This window comes from Neopsephotus bourkii, unplaced genomic scaffold (assembly GCF_033783945.1).
Source record: "Neopsephotus bourkii isolate Nb327-2 ecotype Australia unplaced genomic scaffold, CSIRO-AGI_Nbou_v1 NB_547, whole genome shotgun sequence".
Taxonomy (NCBI): Eukaryota; Metazoa; Chordata; class Aves; order Psittaciformes; family Psittacidae; genus Neopsephotus; species Neopsephotus bourkii.
The window spans coordinates 1,671,022-1,696,733 of NW_026901048.1; the positions used below are offsets into that span (position 1 = coordinate 1,671,022).

At 41.6% G+C, this 25,712-nt stretch overlaps 1 protein-coding gene across 1 annotated transcript in view; it reads left to right on the forward strand.

Moving 5' to 3' along the window:
- Positions 1-1,304: 1,304 nt before the first annotated feature.
- Positions 1,305-25,712, forward strand: part of CDS1 (CDP-diacylglycerol synthase 1) — a 33,368-nt gene continuing 8,960 nt past the window's right edge. Inside the window, exons 1-7 of the mRNA XM_061350982.1 lie at positions 1,305-1,690; positions 11,068-11,195; positions 16,428-16,524; positions 19,362-19,459; positions 21,585-21,724; positions 23,255-23,313; positions 25,627-25,709. Of these exons, the coding sequence (XP_061206966.1) occupies positions 1,604-1,690; positions 11,068-11,195; positions 16,428-16,524; positions 19,362-19,459; positions 21,585-21,724; positions 23,255-23,313; positions 25,627-25,709 (692 nt within the window). The 5' untranslated portion in view covers positions 1,305-1,603. The remainder of the gene's footprint in view (positions 1,691-11,067; positions 11,196-16,427; positions 16,525-19,361; positions 19,460-21,584; positions 21,725-23,254; positions 23,314-25,626; positions 25,710-25,712) is intronic.

Genomic DNA, 25,712 nt, shown 5'->3' on the forward strand with positions numbered 1-25,712 from the left:
TAATCCGTGTCTGCTCACAGCACCTCGCTCTAACTTCCTGAACTGCAGCATTGTCATTAAAAACATGCCGAGCATGCCTTTGGAGGAGCATAATAATAATGTTGTTTAGAGAATAAAACTAAATCATGAAATAATACCAATCAGGCTTGGTGAAATCAGTCACCGTGGGGATAATGTAAATTACAGCAGACACAGCTAAATGGTGCCTTGCCAGAGGTGCTGGCACTGTGTTTGCAGACACAGTAAGCCAGCATGTGAACACTGAGGTGACATCTAGACTAAGTGTCTCTAAGGGAATGCTCAGGGGCAGCCAGCTGCTGCCATGGCCAGACTGTCAGTAGCCATACAAACATTGACAGGCACTGGCACAGCAGCTGGAGGAATTCAGTGGGCTTTGGGAAGTGACAGTAGTGTCTGTTCTCCTGCTAAGCCAACAGCTGAAAGGCACTCTGACACAGTCATCTGAACTGGACCAGAGGACTGGGATGACACCAAACTGTAGTAAGTCTCAGCAGACAGGGGTTATTTCCAGACAGCTCACGAGGTCAAGGTGTTCAGCAGGGTGTTTCCCTTCACAGAGATGCGTCCTGCTTTGCTGCACACAGGCCCACTCCTGATGTCTCCTGCACAGATACAGCTTGGGTGAAGAGGGCCCATGCACTCTCTAGACCCTCTCCTGGGGTAAACTGCCTAGTGAACAGTGACTATTTCAAGAGGAGGATGGAGCTGACAGTGTAGTAACTGTTATACAGCATGTCTAACTGCCCTTCCAGAGCATTTTTGACTGGGAGCTCTTAGGCAGATGTGTTACATTTCTGTACAGGCTGGTGGCACCATGCTCAGCAGGGCACCTGGCATGGTGGTGCAGAAACAGGGCAAGCACCAAACTTGCCTTTTTAAATGGACATAGAGCAGGTGGGCACAAGTATCCCAGTGAAAAGCAACACACTCCACAACCAGCAGCGCCCATGCGGTCTGCAGCACCAGCGTCCACGGGTATCTACACAAAGGTGGTTTCGGGGCTATGTGGAGGTATCTGCCTCGCCTCCCTGCAGGCCCGCAGGCGTGCCGGGGCCACTCAGCCACACAGGAGAAAACAGCCTTGTGGCGCACGCCCATGTTGCGGGGCTTTGTGGGGCGGCACAGGAGGACGCCTGAGCGTGCGCCGCAGGGGGCGAGTCCCCACCGCACCAGCGAGCCGGGACAACCACAGGCCGGGCCTGGCCGTGCTGGGCCCTGCCGCCGACCGCGGTACCACCGTGGGGCTCGGCACCGCCCCGCTCCGCCCCTTGCCCCGGCCGGTGGCGGGGCCAATGGCGGAGGGCGGAGCGTCCGGCGCACCTGGGCGGCATCGCCCCGCCCTCTCCGCCTCAGCCTCTGCCGCGGGCGCTTCTTCGTGGCCGAGCCGTGGCGGGTGGCGTCCGCAACTCGAGCGCCCCTGACCCCGGCCGGGGTGGGGGTAGCGCCGGGCTCCTCAGAGGAGAAGGCAGCAGCGACGGCGGCCAGTTTCCGCGGCGCGGCCTCTGCGCTCTCCTCATCCCGATCGGCCCGGCCCCGCCTTCAGCCGCTCGCCTCCGGGTGGGCGCTGAGCTCCAGCGGCGCGATGTCGGTGCGGCGGCGGCAGCAGCGTAGGGCGGCCGCCGAGGAGGCGGAGAAGGAAGAAGAGGCGGCGGAGGAAGGCAGCGATAAGGTGAGGGCGCACGGCCGGGGCCGTTGGGGTAGGTGTGCGGGTGGGGGCCGAGAAGCAGAGCTGCTGTCCCCTTCCCGCCCCTCAACGCACGGCTGGGCCCACTGGGAGCAGGGGCGGGGGACGGCAGCGCCAAGCGGCCTCAGCACCCGGTGCGCAGCGGTGAGGGAACCACGCGTGTACTGGCCCACTGCCACCCTCCCCGAGACTGGAATGGGAGCGTCCGGTGCCGCCGGGCTATGCCCTGCCAGGGTGCGTGTTGTAGTTCACCCCTGGCCGGGGTCGCTGGGTGTCGGCGGTGAACCTCAGCCCGGAACGAAGTACCAGGCAGCTGCCCTATCACCATCAACTCCGAGGCTGGATGGGGAGGAGAGTCGAAAAACAAGGGTAGAAATCATGGGTTGAGATAACACCAGTTTAAAGGAAAATATAGTAATAATAATTGTAATGGAAAGGGAGACAGCAAAACGGAGAGAGGAATAAAACCCAAGGAAGACAAGTGATGCACAGTACTGTTGCTCACCACCTGCTGACCAATACCCAAACCAAGCAGCACCTCCTGGCCAACTCCCCCCAGTTTATACACTGAGCATGACGTGCTGTGCTATGGAATACCCCTTTGGCTAGTTCAGGTCGGATGTCCTGTCTCTGCTCCCTGCCGGCTTCTTATGCCCCTCAGTGGCAGAGCATGAGAGACTGAAAAGTCCTTGACTTAGTATGAACACTTCAGCAACAGCTTAAAACTTCAGTGTGTTACCAGTATTATTCTCATCCTAAATCTGAAACACAGCACTGCACCAGCTACTGAGAAGAAAATTAACTCTGTCCCAGCCAAAACCAGGACACTGGGATAGGCAACGAGTGCGCTTCAGTGTGGTTGGGCCAGTGTGACCGCATGGAAACAAGCAGGGAATAGTGATCTGCTCTGGTTAAAGGGTGTGTCAGCACTGCCCCAGCAACTGATTCTGTTTTATGGCCTTTTAATTGATAGCATTCATCTCTGGCCCAGAAAGGACTTTCAGTATGGCATTTCTGCAAAGGCAGGAGGTTTTCAAAATGCTAAGTCTATGCATCAGGTTCATTACAGTGGCAAAACAGCCACAGTGCTGTTCTTTTGTTTGCATGGAGTTCAGGCTTATCCCTACCAAAGCTAAGCGCATCACAGTTGCTAATTGTCTGAATAAAATGAAAGGGATGCTTGCATTTGGCAACTGGAATTAAAAAGGAAAAAAAGCCAACAAGCTTTCTGATTGCTAAATTGAGTTTGCAATACATGGTGTAGGGCTCCTGAATCTGTGATCATTTAAACCTGCACGGATGCTGAAGTTGCAGAGTGTGTAGTCTGCCTTGGGCGTTGCGACCAAGGAACTGGAAAGTGAAACTCAATGGTCAGGTTCTATTCTGCGCTTCGGTTGCATGAACTCAAGGCTAATGAACTTGAAAATTTGTAGTACTACCCTGCGTTGAGGGCTGCCATCACAAAAGGTAACATTTAGGCTGTAGCTGTGCAGAGAGTATTTCTCTGTAGATGAGAATTAACTTTTAAACTTGTTTTATTGTTGCAGTGTGCTCAAAATTCTGGTTTTCTGTGGAGTTGTTCAGATTTGCTTTATTGTATAGCCTAATTTCTGAGGTGCACAGTGAGCTGCCTTCAAAGAATCCTTCCTATCTAAAGCCTCTGCTATCCAGATCTCAGAAGGGTGGGCCTAAAACTTGCTAATACTATTTATCTGCATAATTTCCAAAGAGAAAACCTCTGTGCCCACTGTGCTTTTACTTCAGTTGCTTGACAGCCTAGTGTTTCATCCAGTTTCAGATGATGTTGAATGGAAGGGATGCTGCTGCTGTGCTGCTGTGGATGTTGGTTACTGATGTATGTCAATATGCATACATTTGTGATGATTGCTTGAACTGTTAGATATGGAAACCCTTTTCCACATCACAGAAGACTTTTTAATGGATTATTTGGGGGACTTTACTTGTTCCCATTACAGTCCAACCTATGTGTGATGTGCACAGCACTGGTGAGCCTTGTTACTGCTCACAAGCACCAATAAGGATTGTTTTCACATATTAAGCTGTCCTTAGTGCCTTTGGTAACTGTAAAAATAAACAGCATTTTGTACTGAATTTTCAATAGGTGGGTCACAGTTTGGGTCTCTGTTTTGAATATGAGTATGCAGATAATGTCTGCTGTAGGTGATCTGATGAGAAGCATCTGGTCATCTGGATTCACAGATGCCACATTATAGGCCTTCCTAGATGGTTATCTTTCTGCTCTACTTCTTGCCTGACCTTCACAACAAGTGGATAGTTTATTGTCCACTGGTGCAGTAATTGCATATTTATAGCCCAAACTTACTTTGTTCGTAACTTCTCAGGATAGCCATGGTGCAGTGGGTTTCCAGTGCTTCCTAGTACACAGCTCAGGAACATCTCCCTCTCACTCTGCTTGTAATGAAGGAGAAAAGTTGTCTCCTTTTGTATGGTAACTGCTTTGTGCTGCTTCTGCTGTTGTTGACCCTATTCATACAGACTTCCAGATACATAAAGGCGATGTGCTTTAGAGCACCTTGTTTGGCAAAGTGGAGAAGTGCTCTGTGTTTGCTGAAGAAATTCATGAATACTAAATGTTTGTGGGGGTTTATCTTCTGTACTTTTAGTCCTGTTTTCAGTATGTAATCTGATACTTTCCGTGTTATGCTTAGTATGTCCATAGATGCTCATTTCCTACTGACTTCAAGTAAGGCTGGGGTTTGGGTTTTTTTCTCATCTGCAGATGTTTTTTTTACCACTAACTGGAAACAATTGGTAGCCATTTCTATGTTTTATAATTTCAAATAAAAGTTAACTTCATTGGTTTTATATGAGGTAATATGGCATGCTCTTAGTGAAGCTTCTCCCTGAAGTTTCCAGGCTCTGCAAGTCTGGATGCTCAACAAGTCTGGCTCAACAAGCTAGTGAGCAACTGAATTTTTGCGAAGTTCCCATGAACATGCCTTTGCCCTGTATGGCTTTACAATTCCACGGGTCTGTTGTTTCTGTGGCATACAGGAGTGATTTTTTTTGGTTGCCCCTTTCTTACTTGCTGCTGCGTGCCCTGGACAGTCTTTTCCTAAGAATGTCTTGTCAGTGCCTCTATACACACTCTGCAGCCCTTGGGAGCAAGACGAATGATTTGGCATTCAAATACTTAACATGTAAAAGTCAGTTAAAGTTTTACAGATTGATGTCTCTGTGTTCACACTTCTTTAAAAGTTCCAGTTGTTTGCATTCTTTACTAAATACAAATGGCACTGTTTTCAGATACCGTCATTTTTTTTTTTAAGTATCCTGGAAATAATCACATGGTTATTAGCCTTTGTGCTGTGCAGAGTTGTCAGAGTAGGATGGGAAGGGGGCAGTGGAATCGTGTTGCATTGCTGGCCATAGGAACAAGGGACTGTGTGCCTAAGGTCATTGTTAATTATTTGTAACTTAAAAAAGCCTGGAATTGCTGACCAGTGTTTTTCCTTTGGTATTGAAAAAGCTGCTTCTGTTCCATAAGACAGCCCTTCAAGGGAATCAATTACTAGATAAGTCACTCAGACCTGTGAAACTGGATTTGGGACTTGAGTCTTTGATGCCCAAAACCTCCCAGACTTGCTTGGAGGTAAATGGCAGTATGGGTTATGGTGGAACAATGGAGTCTATCATGGATCACTTAGTTACTTCATTTGACTTCCTTCTTTTGGAATACCTTGAAAATGGACCTACTTAATTTTCACAGAGAATTCTGACCTGTAATCTGTCTGCTGCAAGCACAGTAATAATGAAAGCTGAGTATTTCCAAAACTCTATTTTCATGGAAGTGGTGGTGAATTGGTTCTGATGCAGGTAGTAAAGGATTTGTAGGTTTCAGTCTTGGATTCGGTGTGTGCAGTTCTCTTGTTTGTGTTTATGCATATGTCAGGCTTTAACAGATCGGAAAAAAAGGTTTCATTATTCAGTATCTTCTGACACTTTGATATCTTGACTTTAGAGGAAGGTATTGAGGTACATCTAATTAGATATGCTTTGATGTGGTCTAAACTATTGACTTCATTGTAAAGCTTATAAGAGATACTGTGGAAAGGTCAAAGCTGGAGGAGAAAACTTACTTTAAGTAACACCTGCACAGGTAAAATGACAATAATTCTTTTGCTTGCTAACTTTTTTTTAATTATTTTTTCATATAAGCTATTGGAAAATGTCTTTGGTTTCTCATCTGCTTTTCATGTAGATGATGCATTTTCCAGGAAAAATGTATTTGCTGTCTCCTTGGGAATTCCTTATTGTGTCCTGGAAAAAATGCAGTACATGCAAAACATTGCAAGTGCTTTTGTAACTATAATAATTCTGTGTGTGGTTCAATTGGCAGGTGTTAATTGTAGTGGAGAACATATGGTACAAAACAGCAATTCAGATGCGTTTATCGTTTTAGGTGATGAATGATGAATGATTGACGTGTATATTTTTTTTCTGCATGACACATGGCTATATTCTGGTAGGCGTTATGAAGTAGCCAGCAAGCAGAAATCCACTTAGAAGCTTAATTTGTGGCAAGATGTCACATCTTGAACTCCTGTTAGGGAGGCTCAAGCTTCTGACTGTTTGAGTTTCTCCTTTGTATGGCCAAGTATTTATGGTCTTACACAGAATATTTAGCTTAGGGATGAAAGTCTTAAGAATACCAAAATTAAAACAAAACAGAACTGTATAGCTAAATAAATCTTTGTCTTGGGATACTTTGGAAATGATGAAAACTGCTGAGCATAGTAGTGTTTCAGATAGACGTTTTTATCATGTGCTGAGCTGATTGTAGTGCGTGAATAACTGTCATGTTTGCTTTCTTCCCTGTACTTTTTAGGCCTGCATCACCTCACCCTTTTTGGACTTGTATTATATGAAGTGATCAAATAGGTTCTCTTGAACCGTATAACTAAATAAACCTTTGTCTTGGGATACTTTGGAAATGATGAAAACTGCTGAGCATAGTAGTGTTTCAGATAGATGTTTTTACCATGTGCTGAGCTGACTGTAGCATGTGAATTACTGTCGTGTTTGCTTTTTAGGCCTGCATCACCTCATCCTTGTTGGACTTGTATTATATGAAGGGATCAAATAGGTTCTCTTGAGCACACTGTTCATGTGCCTTCAAATGAAGAGAAGCAAGCAATGACCTTATTGCAAAATCTACCCATTGTAGACACTTGGGATTTGAATTAAGGAGACAAGAGTAGCACACTTTCTGCATGTAGAAGGCTCTGTCACCTGCAGTTTGTGAACACTAGAACAAAATGAAAACACCTTGGATCAAACATTTAATTTAGAATTGGGTTGAAAGATGTCTTAGTTGCTTATGACGGTACAACTTCTGCTGTTTTCAATTAACCTTTGAAAACCTTATGAATACCTACTCATGGTATAAGACCCATGGCATTTCAGTTAATACCCCTCACAGGCCCTTGTTGTTATTGTGTGTTCAGCTTGGCCAAATCCCAGACCTGAAGGGAAGGAGAAGGAAGGGCCACTTGGTTTTATACTGAACTCCAAAGCTGCTTCTACTACAGGGTCAGGCTGAAGTAGCAAGACTCTTGACTTTTCTATTTTCTGAGGGCTTTGATAATGATTAACTTAGTGTTTCCTCTCATAATGTTTTTCATTATTTGTGGGTATAAACTGGAATGTTTATAATCAATCATATAAAATAATTAAGGCAATAATCAGCAGGAAAAACTTGTCCCCCAGTGATGGGATTCACTAAGCACTTCATGATGCAGTAGACAAATAACTAGCTTTTAGTGAACAACTTCCTCTGTGGCTTCTGACTTTGCAAATTAGATGCCGTATTCAGGAAATGGTTGTTGCCATTATAGCAATTAAGTGGAAAATGAAGTGTTCAAGATCATTTTTGAGTTATGTTACAAAGGGAAATTGAAGATAGTTGGGGGGTTGTCTCCCACAGGTTGTTGTAGTGATGTAAAGCTAAAAAAATTCCAAATGCAAGTTCTATGCAACCTGCAGTTTGCACCAGCCAAGCTCCCAGTATCAGCAGTATGAAGCATGGGCTACTGAAAAACATACTGGATAAATAGCAACCCTTCTTCAAGGTGTTCAAATAGTCTGAAAAATGCCATATGCCCCTGTGAATTTAGATGTTGGAAAGTGCAAATCTGCAGTACTACTTCTAATGAAATGCATAAGTAACAGTTGTGTCTTAAATATCAGAGGAATATGAATTCAGATATTAATTTTTAATTTCTAATTTGTTTGTTTGTTTGGGGTGTTTGTTTATTTTTCTTGTTTAAACACTTCTTGAGCATGGAAACATATTCTGCAATACCAAAATGCCTAAAATGGAACAAAAAGGTTCAGGGGTGTTCTTAGTTACAAATGCTTAAATGAGAGGACATCTCTGCCATGTGCAAGCAGGGATTAATATTAAAGAAGCTAAGGCATGGTCTTAGGGCCAGGATTAGTGCCCATCATCTACACAATGAGTAGTGTCTTCTATAACTGTACAGGGTTTGCTGTACTCCAGTGTAGGTCACAGGCATTAGAACACGGCTTTGGAAGAGTTCTGTGATCCCCACCCCCATTGCATCAATATCTGATTTCCTAAGCTATGGTATAGCACTATGAGAAACATCTCTGAATAGCAACATTGCAAGCACAGTAATTTTTAATTTATTTTTGTTCTTTTTCAGATATTCTACAGACTTTCTGAAGTCTGGACCACAGCATATCTGCATTTTTTTACTTGTGTCCTGGTTTTGGCTTGGACAGAGTTATTTTTCTTCACAGTAGCTGGCACAGTGCTGTGTTTTGGATTTAGTATGAGAGTAATATCGATAACACACTGAAGTTATAGTTGTTGCTGAGTAGTGTTTATATTAAGTCAAGAATTTTTCGGTCTCTCGTGCTCTGCCATTGAGGAGGGCCACAAGATACTGGGAGGGCACAGAGACCAGACACCCGACCTGAACTAGCCAGAGGGGTATTCCATACCACAGCACATTACGCCCAGTATATAAACTGCGGGGAGTTACCTGGAAGGGACTGATTGCTGCTTGGATTGGGCTGAATATTGGTCAGCAGGTAGTGAGCAACTTTATTATGCACTGCTCTTGTTTATTGGTTCTTTTTTCCTTTCTCCTTAGTTTTATATTTCTCTCCTTGTTATTTCCCTCATCACTATTATTATTAGTAGTATTATATTGTACTTCATTTTAGTTATTAAACTGTCCCTATCTCAGCCCAAGGGTTTTACTTGCTTTTGATTTTCCTCCCCATCCCACCTGGGGAGGGGAGAAGGGGCATGGCATGGGTGAGCAAGTGGCTAAGTGATACTGAGTTGCCAGCTGGGTTTAAACCATGACAACTTGTATTAATTGTAGACAATATCTGTCTAATAATTATTCAGCTGTGGAGTTCCAAGGAATAGGGAAAGTATTGACCATGTTTTTCAAAGAAGTAAGTGATGTAAAACCCATTCAATAATATAATTTTGGGCATGTGTGTGTTACATGAAGTGAATGAGAAAAACACAGGCCTACCATTGAAAAAGATAATTGCTCCTTTTTTTGTTCCCTGTTTCACTTGTGCATGTGTATAGTGCCAGCTCACGATCTCGGGTTCTAAAAGGAGGAATACACTTTTAAAACGAAAGGCGTGGTGTTTTCCCTCGGCCTAGGGCCCCTGGAAAGAGCGCCGGTGTGTGTGGAGTCTGGGGTACAGCCCTGCGCCGCGGGGAGGGCTCTCCTGCAGCACCCTGGTCAGCTCCCGGTCGTCCAGGGCTGCGCGGGACCCCCGTCTTCCCCATGGCCGCGACAGCACTGCGCCTGTCGTATGGGCTTATGGTACAGGCTTAGGCTTTGACTTTGGACACTGAGGTTTGCACAGCCTTGTCTTCTCCACCTGTGTCCTTTACAAAGGTCAGTCACTGAAAACACTGGAGTGCAACTCCCTGGCAAAGACCAACAGATTAAGAGGAAAAGGTGGTAGCCTATAGAGTAACATGCAGTGGCTGGGATTGTAGGCCACCTTAATTCTGTTGTGCCTTACCGATAGGGCAAGAAGGAGGACATACCTCTGCTGTCTTCCAAAATGCTAAAAATAGTCAGAAAAAAGGAAAAAATAATATTGTTGAGGAAAAGTAGGAAAGAAAAGCAGTTGTATTTGTGGAAATAGATTAAGGACAAAAACCCCTGAGATGTGTGATAAGAAAGTTGAAGAGAGTGGGAAACTGAGAAATAGCAGTATAGGGGTGGTGAAAAAAGTTCTCAAGCACAGTAAGAGTTCCCAGAGCTGTTAAGAACTGGTGAACCTGAGGTAGCAGGGCAGGCTTGAAGCTGTTTGGGATTGTAAGGAGGTGAGGTAGGTCAGGGAGGTCAGGAGGAAGTTCAGGTCTTGAGAGAGACAGACACTGAGCTAGAGGCAGCTCTCTTCCTTATTGCTGCACCAGGGCTAAGTGCAGCCTTCTGACTCTCTGGAGTTGGGGTGTTTGTAACATTAGACCAAGTGAAGTAAATTTTGTGAAATCATCAGCACCTTTAGCGTTGGCTTTAAGTGACAGGGGAAAATAGTCTTGACAGTCTACTCTGATGGTGGCAGTTTGTTAGTCACCAGAAAATGTGCTGCCTATCTTCCATTTGAGTTAGATACACAGTCTGTATAGATTATGTCTTCCTGAGTGGTCATTAGTGAATACGGAAGAGACAGCTGCAGTGTTGGAGTCATACAAGAAATCATTCTGAGTAAGACTCTGTAGGACACTTGGTCACTTCACAGTTTGGTTTGGGGTTATTCTTTTTGAGCTGGAGGGTTCAAGTCCTCATGTATGTATGTAATTGTGCCAGCAATCCCTGTCCATTGTACTATTGACTATTTTTCAAGCATTCCATTTATTTTTTTTTGTTTCTTAGTGTGGCATTAAACCACCAAGAAACCCACCAAGAAATCCTTAATCCATAAAAGGTTAGTTTGAGATGTAAGTGACAGAATGTTTTGGAGGGATGGAGATTCCTGTTAAACTCACGTGTTCTATGTCAGCTGTAACATTTCTGGAAAAATATATCCTTATGCTTTCTCTATGTAGGCTGTAAAAGTGCCTAGAATGTGAAGATTCTTGAGCACAGTAGGTAATGTCACAACATCTGAGTCCTGGTCTTCTTATAAATATTTATTGGGATATATTTGTCTCCTAAAACATCTGCAGTTTCACTAGTATACCACTGCTGTCTTTTTAAAAGGTAATGTAAATATTATCAGTTCCTAAAGCAATGTTTTTGACTCTGAATAATGTTTCCTGACATAATAATTAATGACCTTGGGTGTTTGCCTTTTTTCTTCCTTCATAGGAAGAAGATTTGGAAAAAAGGCTTTGTGAGTTGGATCTTAGAAGTGATTTAGATGTTCCCGATATTCCTCCACCAACAGACAGCACTCCAGAAATCCTCAAAAGGGCTTTGTCAGGCTTGTCTGCCAGGTATAGTAAAACCAACAGCTCTCAAAATTTAATAGCTGCTGGCTAAAATTCTTACAGATTATGCTGCAGTTTTATTTTTTACAGATTGTTCTGCAGTTTTAAATTTCATATGATGTGCATGTAAATGCAAGGTTAAATTTTTACTGGATATCATTGATTCATTTATGCTTTGTCAGTTCCTTCAGCGTAGTATTTTTTGCATATACCGAAGACTGTTCACTGCATATATTTCTAAGTACACTGCTGCAATGTTTAGCTACAGTTTACATAAAGATTTGCTGGTACTCAGTCTAAGCATTGCAATAAAATGGGCTAAAGAATAATATTTGTTTTTTTCGTGTTTTAAACCCAGCCAGACAGCTTGTTCATCCACTCCCCCCCCTTCTTGCCCTTCCCCTACTCCTGGAGGGACGGAGAGGAGAATCAGAAAGAACGCAACTCCCACGGGTTGAGATAAGAACAGTTTAGTAACTAAGGTATAACACAAATCACTACTGCTACTGCCAATAACAGTAATGATAAAGGAAATAACATGGAAAGAGAATACAAGACCTCATCACCAGACGATCGATAACTCGCGCCCCCCTAGCCCGACCAAGCACCGACCGATACCTCCTCCAACCCTGCAGTCCCCCTGCCCTCCTGAGGTAACTCTCCGTTACCTCCTGGGCATGACGTGCTGTGGTATGGAATACCTCTTTGGTCAGTTTGGGTCAGGTGTCCTGTCTCTGCTTCCTCCCAGCTTCCCTCCTCCCTGGCAGAACATGAGGCTCACAAAGTCCTTGGCCAAACCAAAACATCATTGTTTTTTAGCTCTGTTCCCAGCCCGAAAGTCAAAACACAGCACTGCACCAGCTACCAAGAAGGAGAAAAATGACTGCTACTGCTGAACCCAGGACAGTTTTTGATATCCAGATTAACTAATTCTGGGAGTTATAATAAACTGATTTCCTGTATTCAAGGTTAAGGGTGGTGGCATTTGCATATGAATGAAAAGTAAAGCAGTGTAAATTCTCTGGATGAGCTTTGCTAGCTTTTTCTGACAGCATTTACACTTCTGATTTTTTCTTTATAATTAAGTATGACATAGCTTTTATTTTCATACCTTTTGAAACAACTTTTTTTTTTTTTCCCTACCATCTCTTTCCAATCCTAGGTTTCTGCCTTCAAGCCCTGTTCAAAGGAGCTTAAGGGCTAGCAAATGCAGGGGAAGGTGTATGTGCATAGATATAGATAATTGTGGGGATCTGCTTATTCACAGAGAAATTATGAAGTTCCTAGTGTAATTTTTTTTATGCAGTCCCTTTTACGATATTTGATCAGTCAAACCCTTTGGAGGTGGTAATTCACATCACATTTTTTCAGTAATGCAGTGTAAGGTGTAAGGAACCAAGAAATATCAAATGTATATTTTAGATGCACTTTAGGTATTGCAAGAGTTGGAAGAAGGACCTGTAATCCAGACTGTGATTAAAAACTTCCAAGACCTTACATAAAAACTGATCTCCAGTAGGTATCTCCAATAGCAGTATGAAATTATTTTTTTTGCTTGCTCCTTTTCTAATCCATTGTCTGCTTGTGTTGTGATGTCTGGGAGCTGTAAACAAATTTATTGTTCCCAGGTTGCAAAAAGCATGTTTCTAAACTGCACCAGCTGTAGGCAGAGTATGGTGTTCTCTACCACCATCGTGGTGCAAGGATGTCCTGGGTTTAGCAGTAGCAGTCGTTTTTCTCTTTCTTGGTAGCTGGTGCAAGCGCTGTGTTTTGACTTTCGGGCTGGGAACAGAGCTGATAACAATGATGTTTTGGTTTGGCCTAGGACTTGGTGAGCCTCATGCTCTGCCAGGGAGGAGGGAAGCCAGGAGGTAGCAGAGACAGGACACCTGACCCAAACTGACCAAAGAGGTATTCCATACCACAGCACTTCATGCCCAGGAGGTAACTGGGAGTTACCCAGAAGGGCTGAGTGGACGGCAGGGTTGGAGGAGGTATCGGTCAGTGCTTGGTTGGGCTGGGGGGGCGAGTTATCGGTCGCCTGGTGATGAGGTGTTGTATTCTCTTCCCTTGTTATTTCCTTTATCGTTACTGTTATTGGTGGTAGCAGTAGTGATCTGTGTTATACCTTAGTTACTAAACTGTTCTTATCTCAACCCGTGGGAGTTGCATTCTTTTTGATTCTCCTCTCCGTCCCTTTGAGAGTAGGGGGAGGGCAAGAAGGGGGGGGGGGGGGGAGTGAGTGCGCAAGTTGTCTGGCTGGGTTTAAACCACGACAAAGGAGTATCTAGTTCCTGTCACTTTTGGACTTCACTTGCCATGTTAAATGCTGCAGAATTCTTAGGTCTCCAAATCATAGAATCATAGGATAGTTAGGGATGGAAAGGACCTTAAGATCATCAACTTCCAACCCCCCTGCCATGGGCAGGGACACCTTGCTCTAAACCATATCACCCAAGGCCTCGTCCAACCTGGCCTTGAGCACTGCCAGGGATGGAGCATTCACAACCTCCCTGGGCAACCTATTCCAGTGCCTCACCACCCTGACAGGAAAGAATTTCCTCCTTATATCCAGTCTAAAGGCACTTGCATGGTCATACCCCAAAGCAAGCAACAAGAGGTGCAGGCAAAACCTTTCATGTTTCACATGCTTGAAATTCTTTATTGGAGTGTTTGCACAAAAGTGCACAAAAGTTCTTTGAGTGCAAAATTAAATTCTTGGTGCTTCATGAATGCTAGATTCAAAATTACATGCTAATTTAGTTGCTGGCAGTCCCACCAGAGCTGTTGTCATAATGTGCAACATGAGTGAGTTACACTGCAACTCTCAGAAATATTGACCTTCAGAGGAATCCATACCTTTCCAGGAGGAAGTTAGGATACAACTTGTCAGGTGGCTTCCTACATTGTGGGGCTTGTCTTACTGAAGCTGTCTTTCCAGTGCCGCACTTGTCAACATCTTCAAGATACTATATGATATTTTAATGTTATTCATAAGGGAAGTTAAATTCTTTTAAAGGACCCTTGCTCATTATAGATATGCCACTAGGAGCTAGCTGCCACTAGGAGCCCACGTCATAGAGGAACGTAAAGCATCTGTTGAAATAAAGCCTGTTGTGCCTTTCTTCTGATACTTAAGACAAATCCAGTTAGTGGGTTTAGCTGCCATTAACCTGCCAAGGAATAACATCTTTGAAAACCAAATTAATACAGTTGAAGTTTACATTAAAGCTGGAGTATGATGCAGAACTAAGAGTGTCCCATGAATCACCTGACGCAGCAATGAAACACAGGACTAATACAAAACAAAACGTTAGAAAGTATTTCTTTAAGTGGTAGTAGGGTTTCGTGTTTAGAAGTAACTTGTGATTAGATGGTTCAGTGTAACTTTAGAGGCAAAATTCTTGAAGGGAAAAACACAGGCAAAAGAGGAGAAAAATTACTGAAAAAGGAGTATGAACAATAAAATATGTACTACTGTTGACTAGGAACATTTTCACGGCAGAGTGGAGCATGTGATGGGGGTTTTAATTAATATTTTTATTTAACTGGGTTCTGATTTTAAAGGCCTTTGGAGGCAGGGGGATAGAGCTGTGTTGGTTTGGAAAATAACATTTTGGTTACTCTAGAAATTACACAAAAAAAAGAAAGCAAGCAAAACCCAACCAAAAGCCCAACATCATCATCGAAGACTTCCCAGCTGTTTGTTTTTTTGTTTGTCCTTTTTTTAAACGAACACTTACTTTTGCAAAGAAGGCATTCTGGGCCTCAAATACTCTGTTCAGTTTTGGGCCTCTCTCTACAAAAAAGACAGTAAGGTGCTGGAGTCTGTCCAAAGAGCAATGAAACCGGTGAAGAGTGTCTAGAAAGCTGCCTGGTGGAAAAGGACCTTGGGGTATTGGTTGACAGATAGCTGAATATGGGCCAGCAGTATGCCCAGGTGGCCAAGAAGGCCAAGAGCATCCTGTCCTGTATCAGAACTAGTGTGGCCAGCAGGACTAGGGTAGTGATCATCTCCCTGTTCTCAGCACTTTTAAGGCCACAGTTTTGAGACCCTCACTGCAAGAAAGGCCTTGAGGTGCTGAAGTCTGTCCAAAGAAGAGCAATAAAGCTGGTGAAGGGTCTAGGGTACAAGTCCTGTGAGGAATGGCTGAGGGAACTGGGGTTGTTTAGCCTGGAGAAAAGGAGGCTTAGGGGAGACCTTATCGCTCTCTATAACTACCTAAAAAGTGGTTGTAGTGAGGAGGGTGTTGGTCTTTTCTCCCAGGTAATAAGCAATAGGACAAGAGGAAATTGCCTCAAGCTGCACCAGGGGAGCTTTAGATTGGATATTAGCAAAAATTTCTTCTTGGAAAGGAATGTCAAGCACTGGAACAGGCTGCCCAGGGAAGTGGCTGAGTAACCATCCCTGGAGGTACGTAAAAGACGTGTAGCTGTGGCATTTAGGGACATGGTTTAGTGGTGGACCTGTCAGTGCTGGAGTAATGGTTGGGCTTGACCTTGATCTTAAAGGTCTTTTCCAACCTAAATGATTCTGTGATTTTATGGTAAGAGGGTTTTCTAATCTGCTTTCCTTAGGTAGCCACTTGTAGCTGCAAAAGTTTATGAGAGCAAAGAAGTACAGCTACTTTGATCCATCACCCCTTACTGTCACATGTTTTTCTGTGCTGGTTCCAGCACTCACAAGAGCACAGGACTGCTTTCAAAACATAACCCTCTACCTGGCAAAATAGCTACTTTGCTGCTATGGGAAGTTGGTGATTGGTGATTGCCTGTTTGGTTTTTGTTGGATTGTTTTTTGTGGTTTTTTTTTTTTTTTTTTTTTGCTGTTACTCTCAGAATTGTGTCCTTTTTGCCTGCAGCCTTTCTTTCGTATGTAAGCTTTTACATGACTGGGCCCTTATCAATCTTACTGATTATGTGTTGCTTTTTGAGGGTCATGATGTGTTTTTATAGCAGCTTCAGTATGGGGTTGATCCATTTAATTGCAAGTGACATTTTTGGGGGAAGCATGGAGGAAGAAGAAAGGTGGCTAACATGAATTTGTTTTACTGTGTATTCTGGCTAGTTGGATAGTTGGTTCATTCTGTGTTTCCTGGTTTATAAACACTGTTTAACAATACACTGCATATTAGAAACAGAAACACTGCATCTAATACACTTTAATCTTTAGTGAGTAAAGGAAATGGCATTTAATTTTACTTATAATGGATTGCTTTTTGTTATCTTTTTTCATAGATGGAAAAATTGGTGGATTCGTGGAATTCTCAGTCTAGCTATGATTTCTGGGTTTTTTCTGGTCATATACCTGGGATCATTTATGCTGATGCTCCTGGTAAGTTTGTTTAAATACGTTCTGCCATGCAAGTGTTACTTGATTTCTTATACATTGTGCATAGCAGAACTGGAAGCAAACCACACAGGTAATTCAAAGCATTTGTCTCTTACTTGTGTAAATGTAAATACTTCTTAAAAACACTGGACATATTCACAACTGGGTGTTTTTGATAAAGCATTTCTTATATACTGTAATTCATTTGGGCTTTTAAAGTAGGAATTAAAGTAACTTTAAGAAGTTGAATGATTGTTGCCTTAAAGTTTAACAAACTGCTATAATCCAGTTCCTTGTGCAGTTCACATCACCTACTGTTACATTCTTTGAGGTTTGTTTTAAGAAAAGAATCCCCCCCCAAAACAATCAAAATATCCAAACAAAACCAAAATAAAAATCAAAACAAAACTCAAAAAAACAAAACCACAAGAATTTCATTTCTGAAGCTGAGGAAGGGGGGCAGCTCTGGTCTGCTGTCTGTGACCAGCATAGAATGCCTTTGTGTGCAGGCATGCTATGTTAATTCACTGCTTCTTTATGGGGCTGCCTTTTGGCTTTTGGTTTATCTGTAGAATGGAGGTAGGTCCCTTTCCAAGGCACACAGGTAAAGTGAATTTTTAGGTGATGAAGTTAAATGATAATATCTATGCATATCTGGTCAGCATTTACTAATTATTTCCATCATTGCTGATGTTTTTATTGAATAATGGCTTTACTATCTTTGCCTGTCATGGAAAGTAAGAGGCAGGAATGTGATTTCTAAAACACTGACATTGGTACTTCTGGGTAACTACTTTGATTTTTGACTCTAAGTTTGTTTAGCTGTCAAAATATGGTTTTGCTTTTTTCATGGCCTCTTGTGAAACAGCTTTTGGATTGTATTCATAGAATCATTTCCATCAAGGTTGGAAAAGACCTTTAAGATCATAAAGTCCAACTCTAAACCCAGCACTGCCAAGTCTGCCCCTAAACCATGTCGCTAAGTGACACATCTGCATGTCTTTTACATACCTCCAGGGATGGTGACTCAGCCATTTCCCTGGGCAGCCTCTTCCAATGTTTGCAACCCTTTTCTGAGAAACAGTTATTCCTAATATCTAATCTAAACCTCCCCTGGCATAGCTTAAGGCTGTTTCCTGTTGTCCTATTGCTTGTTTCTTGGGAAAAGAGACATAAATCCACCTTGCTGCAATCACCTTTCAGCTAGCTGTAGAGAGAGATAATGTCTCAGGTGAATGATGTAACAAGCTAATAATTCATTGTTTTATTGGTGGAGGATTTTCTTTATCGTATGTGAAGAAACAACAAAAAAACCTCTTTTAAATGTAGGTGATTGTAGAGAGGCATTTTTTTCCTTCCTTTCATAGTCTGTTACACTTCAGAATGATGATAAATAACAAAATGGAACTAATCAATTTGCAGTGTAATTCATTGTATTAGTGGTATACCCTGAGACTGCAAAATCGTGGGTAGTTATCAAGTGATGAATCAGAGAGAAATTAAAGTTACTATAGAACTGGAATAGAGTTCTTCCTCTTTTGTAACATAAAATGAAAGCTGTCTTCTTAATCTAATAAATGTTCATAGAGTTGACATTTGATACTATGTCTCAAAGAATGGAGGGGAAAAAACAGTTTTGTTAATTATTTCATTTCACTGGAATCAAATAGTTTGCATTTAAACAAAAGTTTTCCTAAATACTGAGACTGAAAATACCCAGAAATTTGTAGGAACAGTAATCCAGTGAAGTTTGGAGGACAAGCCCTGAGATTGCTCTGAGAAGTTGAGGCACGTTTTGTTTGCCAGCTACTAAGGTAACAGGCACAAGCTTCCATATCACTGAACCCTAGTGTCCTTTTCCACTGTAAGATGCAGTCATTTAATGTTGTTCTTGCATATAGCATTGAGGTTTTCTAAGGCAGTGTAAGCAAAAAAAGAAAAACAAAAACAAAAAACACAAGATGGAGGAGCTTCAAAATTAACTCACTGAGGTGGCGTAAGACTCTCTTAAACTGTGCTCACATGTTGAGCAAGATGAAATTTATTTATGAATGCAGGTGGTAAGAGAATACTGCAAAGCCTAGCATGCTGACTTGTGCAGTCGGCATGGGTGGGTTCTTACTCCTGTCTCTGCATGGGAGTAGTGATGACCTATGTTTGGCAATACTCAATATCTGGGAAGGCCGATCTGCTTGGTGTCTGTGGGTGAGGCAAAACTGGTAGAGAGTCCTTTGGTCACCAAAGACTGACAGGACCTACTACGGGACTTGTATGGGCAAGCACTGAAGTACTGACATCAGCAAAACAAAATTAAGGCTATGGAGGGTATGATATTAAAACCTGGATTAGATGAGCTTTGTTTCCAATCGGCAATGCTAATTGCCCTTAATGAGATGTTTGCAGCCGGAAGACCTGGGTGTCCAAGTTGTGTTGTATAGCTAGTTTTTTTCCACTGGTCCTAGAAAATGTTTCTTAAACTGAATTTAAAGATAAAACCTAGCCAAAAAAAATAGAAGAGCCTTATTGACAGCAAGTACATTTAACCTGCTGCTGCCAAACTGCTTTAATGAAGAAAAGTCAGAAGTTTTCCTTTGTTTCCTGAAGAGTATTCTTGCAGCTAGCCCAATGTGGGTTTTCTTCTCAGCATGCCTAGGGGTTATGAGTTTTTTTGGGGGGGTAAAATGGAGCTATAGTTTTCCTTGGACTTGGTTTGAAGCTGTCTGTTTTCTGTGTGGAATCTGAATTCAGAACAGAATCTCCCCTTAATGTAGGTTGCAGTACTATTGCTTTAAGAAACAGCTGCAACATATCCACATGTTTTTTTATTTCTCTTATTTTAGGTCTTAAGCATCCAAGTGAAGTGTTACCATGAAATCATTACTATAGGTTACAGAGTCTACCACTCGTATGATTTACCATGGTTTAGATCCCTCAGCTGGTGAGTAGCAAGCAAGAACATCAATAAGCAAGGATGTAACACTTAAATCTTCATGTCCTGTCATGGTGGAATAATAGTTTTGCAGGTCATGTGCTGTCATAAAACTTGACTTCTGCTTCTAATACAGGATTCTGTAGTTGTCTTCCACCTGTGAACTTGAAAAAGTCAGTAGGCCTTTTACTACTTAATTTTTTTTTCTTGTTATAAATATGTATATATGTACACATATATATGCGTGCATATATGCTTTAAGTCAGAGCTAAGCATGTGTAAGCATATCTAAAAATATGCATAGCTATATAATCACCTGATATGTACTACCTGAACTGCTTTAGTTTTGGTTTTGTTCCTTTATTTTTTTTGCCTGTTAACATTGCGTAAGGAGTAAATAGAACAGGTACCTTAAAGGCTCCTCTTTACACACAGAGAGAATAAAAATAGTAGCACACATGTTTTAAATCCTTTCCAATTGTGCACTTATGGGAAAGTGTTGGAAACTTGTAATCTCTGAGGTGGTTAAGGTTATAATTCTTCAGACATGACCTATGTTGTGTTATTTTGGTTTTGTGTTGGGTTTGGTTTTTTAAGGAAGTTGAAATATCTAGGTTATTTCCTATTTCTTGTCACATTGCTTCCTCACTTCTAGAAGCAACTTTACTGTATAATGTGGTGGATTCCTGCTTTTGACTCTCCTGTAAATACTAATCTCTTCCCCTCTGGTCACTGCTGGATTATCCTGGGGACTGATCTATTGTCTGCTTTATTCTGTAGCTTCTGGAATTACACCTAGAGCAGACTCATACATGAATGATTCTGTGGTCTTGCCAAGATTTATAGAAAAGGATATGTGCACTCTACCACTTATTCTACTTTGGCAGTTGACCACCGTTATTTTAGTATGTGGAGCTCAAAATCACCTCATCTGTATTGTCACACTAGTTAATGTCAAAGATCCTTTCAGTCAAACATCTTGCCACTGAGACTAAATATTAAGACATTTTAGTGTGAAGAAAGAGTCCTTTTAGTAGTCTGAACATCAACTATTTGGCTTATTTAGAGATGTGAAGCTTCGCAAAGTGAATGTCAGCATCTACTGGGGAGAAGAGAATGAGTACTGATCACTCTCAGACATCCAGAGATCCAGTCTTGAATCATAAGTTTTTATCTTCTGTGATAGACAGAAGTATGTTGCCTAGAGAAGTGCATCTCTTAGTGGTTTTGTATTTGCTATTTATTGTTTTTTACTGAGTGCTGCCTTGGTGTTTGGGGATTCCAACTTGATCCTAGAAAGCTGAGTTACTTGAACTTATGTGAAAAAGGTGACAGAATTAATTGTGTACTGATCGTCTTGAATGAAAGGGGAAGATCCTTCAGAAGGAGGTGGCTGAAGGTGACATTTCACCTCAGTTGAACTTTGAGTGTGGACATACTCTCACAAACTGTTTTGCAAAAGTTGTAGAAGTAGCTGCATTTACTGGTTAGCTGATGGATTTAATCCTGTAAGAGTACTACTCGGTCAAGAATGTTGAAAGACAAAGGGTATGGTAGAGTGGAGCAGGAGATGCTTCAGTAACTCTTTCAGATGAGAATCTTCAGGCCAGATAGCAAAAGTACTGTTATATTCAAGTCTTCAAGCCCCGTGTCAGATTCAGTGTCCTATAACCTCAGAGGATTTGTTATGCAAGTAACTTTTTTCCTGTTTGTAAGTCAGAAATCAGAAGCTACCCTTACTAGGATACAGGAAAAGGATGTACAGAAATGCTTGTGTCAGTACTGGTGATAGCTAATCGATGTTCTGTACTTACAGAATATCTGAAAAGGACTTACATAGGGGTAGAGTATTCAACACTAGTTAAGGATTAGTGAATTTTCCAACCGTATCCAGAAAAATGTGTTTGTTTCTCTAGTATGGTTGCTTTAGAAGAAATAAATGATGAAAATTGCCCTGTCACAGAAGACACGAGGAGTATAAAACTGAATTTTATTTTCATTGCTACTCTTGTCTACCCTTCTGGTTTTTCTTTTGTCTCATGCTTTATGTTGTGATTTTTTGTTTGTTATGTTTTTAAGAATTACACTTACACATTATCTTGTTTAAATAACTGCTAGCTCTTATATGTTGCAGGTATTTTTTGCTGTGTGTGAACTACTTCTTTTATGGAGAGACTGTAGCCGATTACTTCGCTACATTTGTTCAGAGAAGAGAACAGCTTCAATTCCTAATTCGCTACCACAGGTTTATATCTTTTGCACTTTATTTAACAGGTAAGTGTAGGAAATTGCAAAAAGGAAAGAACTTTGTGCTGCATTTGTTTCTGTGCTTATCTCACCAAAAAAAGAATTTGCTCCCCAGCTTTATGCACTTTCAGTTTCTTTTCCCACTTGATGTTTGAGGGAATCAGGTGTTTGCAGTTCCATTTTTCATGTGAAAAGATGAATACAAAATTTTGCATTCACTGAGAAGAAGAAAGCAGCCTAAACAAGTAGATGATCTTGAGGAAGTTGAGCTAATAGTGCTCAAGAGAAGTTGGTGTGAAGTACTTTTGATTGCTGAAGAGCTGCAGCTCAGTACCTGAATGTGTGAATGTTATTTTGGCGGCCTGTGGAGATGTCTTGTGTATGTAATTGCTGTGCTGGGTTAATGTGTTATTGTGCAAGTGTTCTGCTAGGTCTACAGCAATCAGGTTTACTAATATATTTTAAAATGATTATTCAAAATGCCTGAGGCTTTATTTTCTCTGCAAGATATTCAGATGCTTGCCTCATGAATAATTTTTCCTCCCTATCCAAGGAAAGACTTTTTAAAAGCCTTTTCTGTAGGAAGAAGAGGCAAGCTGGAATTCCTGTGGGGTATTGTTTTGTGAACATGTAAATACAGCCCATAGTGTTTTCAGCAATGCAGTTAATGTTATGTTAGCCTAAAATTAAATCAATTGAAGACTCAGATTAGCCTAAGGATCAGGAGATTGCTGTGCTACAATTACATTAAGAAATGTGATCTTCATGATGAACCATCAGTCTGTCTACTGTTCTTTTTTCTTTTTTAAAAAAAGAGATAAAAATTCTGCTAGGTGCTTCTATTGCATACGTGAAACCAGCTTTGCAAGACTTGTCCTTTGCCACCTGGCTTTGGCTTGAGGACACTAACTTAACTAATGCTTCCTGACTGCTGAAAGGCAATGAAGAGGGTGATGAGACAACCCAGTCACAAGCAAAAGCAGGAGGCAGAGCATAACGGAGCCCCTTGGCAGCTGTGCCATTGGGATTGTGGGGACACTGCAGGGCTGTCTTGAGGGTTCTCTTGAGTGTGTCTGACCCAGCTAGCACAGGAAGTTGCCCTAGGGGAGAAGAGGTGCTCTGTTAGCCACCCAGAGCATTTCTTTCAGTCTGTTGAATTCTTCAGTGCCTGCACTTCACACTTTTGTTGCATGCAGCCTTATGTCTGTCTCTGGGAAAGGAGCAAGCTGGTCTTTTCCTTTCAGTCATTTCTGTTAATTATTCAAAACCAGCTTGTTGACCTGGTTTTTGAGTGTTTTTTAAAGGTGATGGTCTCCCCTAAAACTGGTGCCTATGATGAGAACTTGTAAATAAAGAAATAGATGCTCTTTATTGAGGTTAACTAAATTTTGTGCTCTAATAGGAATATTTCTATATGTACACTTAACTGAATACAAGCAAGTGCTTTTAGCCACAGAGGGATTAAAAGTTGTTTCAAGGGAAGAGACTTACTGATATATCACAGTTCAGTATAATTAAATATAAGATGGTACAAACTACACTTGCTTTCTTTTACAGGCTTCTGCATGTTTGTTTTGAGTTTAGTGAAGAAACATTATCGTCTGCAATTTTACATGGTGTGTATTACCCACTTTGCTGTGGTCACTTGTTTTTTGAATGTCACTAGAAACAGTCATGTCCCTATGTTCCTAAAAGAGCTTGGAAGAGGTGGTGTGGAAAATCTGCTTAAACTAACAGTAACACGAAATTCAAGGTGAGGTTGGATGGGGCTTTGAGCAACCTGGCCTAGTTGAAAGTGTCCCTGTCCATGGCAGGGGGTTGGAACTAGATGGGCTTTAAGATCCCTTTCAACCCAAACCATTCTGTGATTCTATGAAATCAAGTGGATTTGGGCTGTAGGAATCTGTTCATCTTGCAGCTTATGATTATTATATCACAGAATGTGGCCTTTCAGTCAATAAAAGCTGTCATTGGTGAGGCCTTGTGCATATATATACAAAGTGATACATTTCCCTCAGTGATAGGCTAATAGGAAAGAGATTCCTGGAGAGAGGGGTGTGCATCTCCCTCCCAGGTCTGAAGCCAAGCCATTCAGCATAGTGCGGGAAGCCGTTCTTGTGACTCAAGTTACCTTGTAGAGGCCCTGCTGAAGATCTCTGAAGGGAACTTGAACTTAACCTGTATGTGGAAGATTTATTGTGTGACACTTAACAGAAGTTCTAGTTGTCTGCTTTACTGTGCTTCTAGATCAATAATCTATTAAAAGAAGCCAGTGTTCTCATCTCTTGTATTTGTCCACCTAATGAACAACATAGTAGCTTACCAAGAGCATGAACCTTTTTGTTATGTGCATCTTATAGGTCAAAAACTAATTTTGTAACATCACAGGTTAAAACAAGCAACAAAACAAGAAAAAACAACCCCCAAACAAAAATCTCACCCCAAACCAATAAAAAACCCCCTCCAATTACTGAACAACTCCACTTCTATATAGGAATGATTAGAAGCAATAATAAAGCAGTAATGCAGTACAGCTCCTGCCTTTAAAGAACTGGAGCAGTCAGGGCATTGTGCAACCTTAAAGACTTCCTAAAGCTCCTGATATTAACCCCTCTGTTTCTACAGTGCTTTAGGTAGCACTTAGAATTGAGGATCCCTAATCCTAGACTAGGACTTAGCTGAGCCCTGTATGAGTATGTAAAAAAAAAGTCTTTTACTCAAAAAAGTTCACTGTTTGTGGAGAACTTGCATGACAGGGTGATGCAGCTTTTCTAGGAGAGGTAGTTTTTGTCTTCTTATCTGACCCCCCCTCCTTCCCAAGTCCTCATCTTCAGGTAGGCATAGGGCAATTATATTAATTTTCCATGGCTTTTTTTGTCTTTTTTTTTGCCTTAGAAAAAGAGTCAGAAAAAAGGGGTGTCAGCCATATCACTTAGTGCCTGCCCAAAAAACATGAAGGTCTGACTACCTGAGAATTGCAGTAAAACAGTGAAGCTGTGTATCCACTGTGTGGCAACACTGTGTTTGGACAGACAAGGAGAGTCGCCATTTGTTTTTAGATGGTGTTCCAGTATCGCTGTACAAATACTAAAAATTTTGCTGCAGAGATGCTTTAATTATCCAGCAGGGAATATTTTCAGGAACCTTTACTGAGGTCTTGCACCCTTCCTTTCCAGCGTTCTTGCTGGCTGCCATAGGAAAGCATGATAAGAGAATTAAAGTAGGACATTGAGTGTTAAATCATCCAGACATTTAGAGTGCTTAAACCTGGCATTTCATGGAAAAACTACCAGTGCTTGCTTTACAAGTTTTGGAAAATAAAATCTATTGTAGAATCTTTACTGGTAAGCTGATTAGAAACCACATTGTTGTACCCTGGTGCTATAGAAAAAACACCAAGTGCATACAATACTACTGGGGAAAATGACTGTTTAAATGACCATCCACATAAAAATTGACACTTTGGTTTTGCTAATCCTGATAATGTTCATGTTTCATAAGAGGACTGGTATTCTGTTATGAGAGAGATTCACATCTGTGTACCATGACTCTTTCATGAGTAGCTCATTGCCATTTTATTGTTAAACTTCTAACACGTCTGTTGTATGTATATACAGAATATCACATTGCTTACATTTCTTTGCTGCTTCTATGCTGAAGGTGTATGTCTTATTAAATTAGATGTTAAACTGCACGTTAAAAAATTCTAGGTGGAGGTAAGTGATGGGGATACCTGTTAAAGTTTCAGTACTTGCTTCAGAAAGCCAGCTAACTTGTGATATACTGTATGCACAACATCTCTTGCATTATCGCTAGAACTGGTCATTCCTGTGACCTCTTAAGTAGCTTCTCTAGCTGACACACCAGTATTATCAAGGTGTACAGGATCGGTGTTTTCACTAACTGTTGTGTTGTTGCATTGTTAACAGTTCGCATGGACTCATGTCACTTTGCTGATCACTGTAACTCAATCTCATCTTGTCATCCAAAATCTCTTTGAAGGCATGATCTGGTA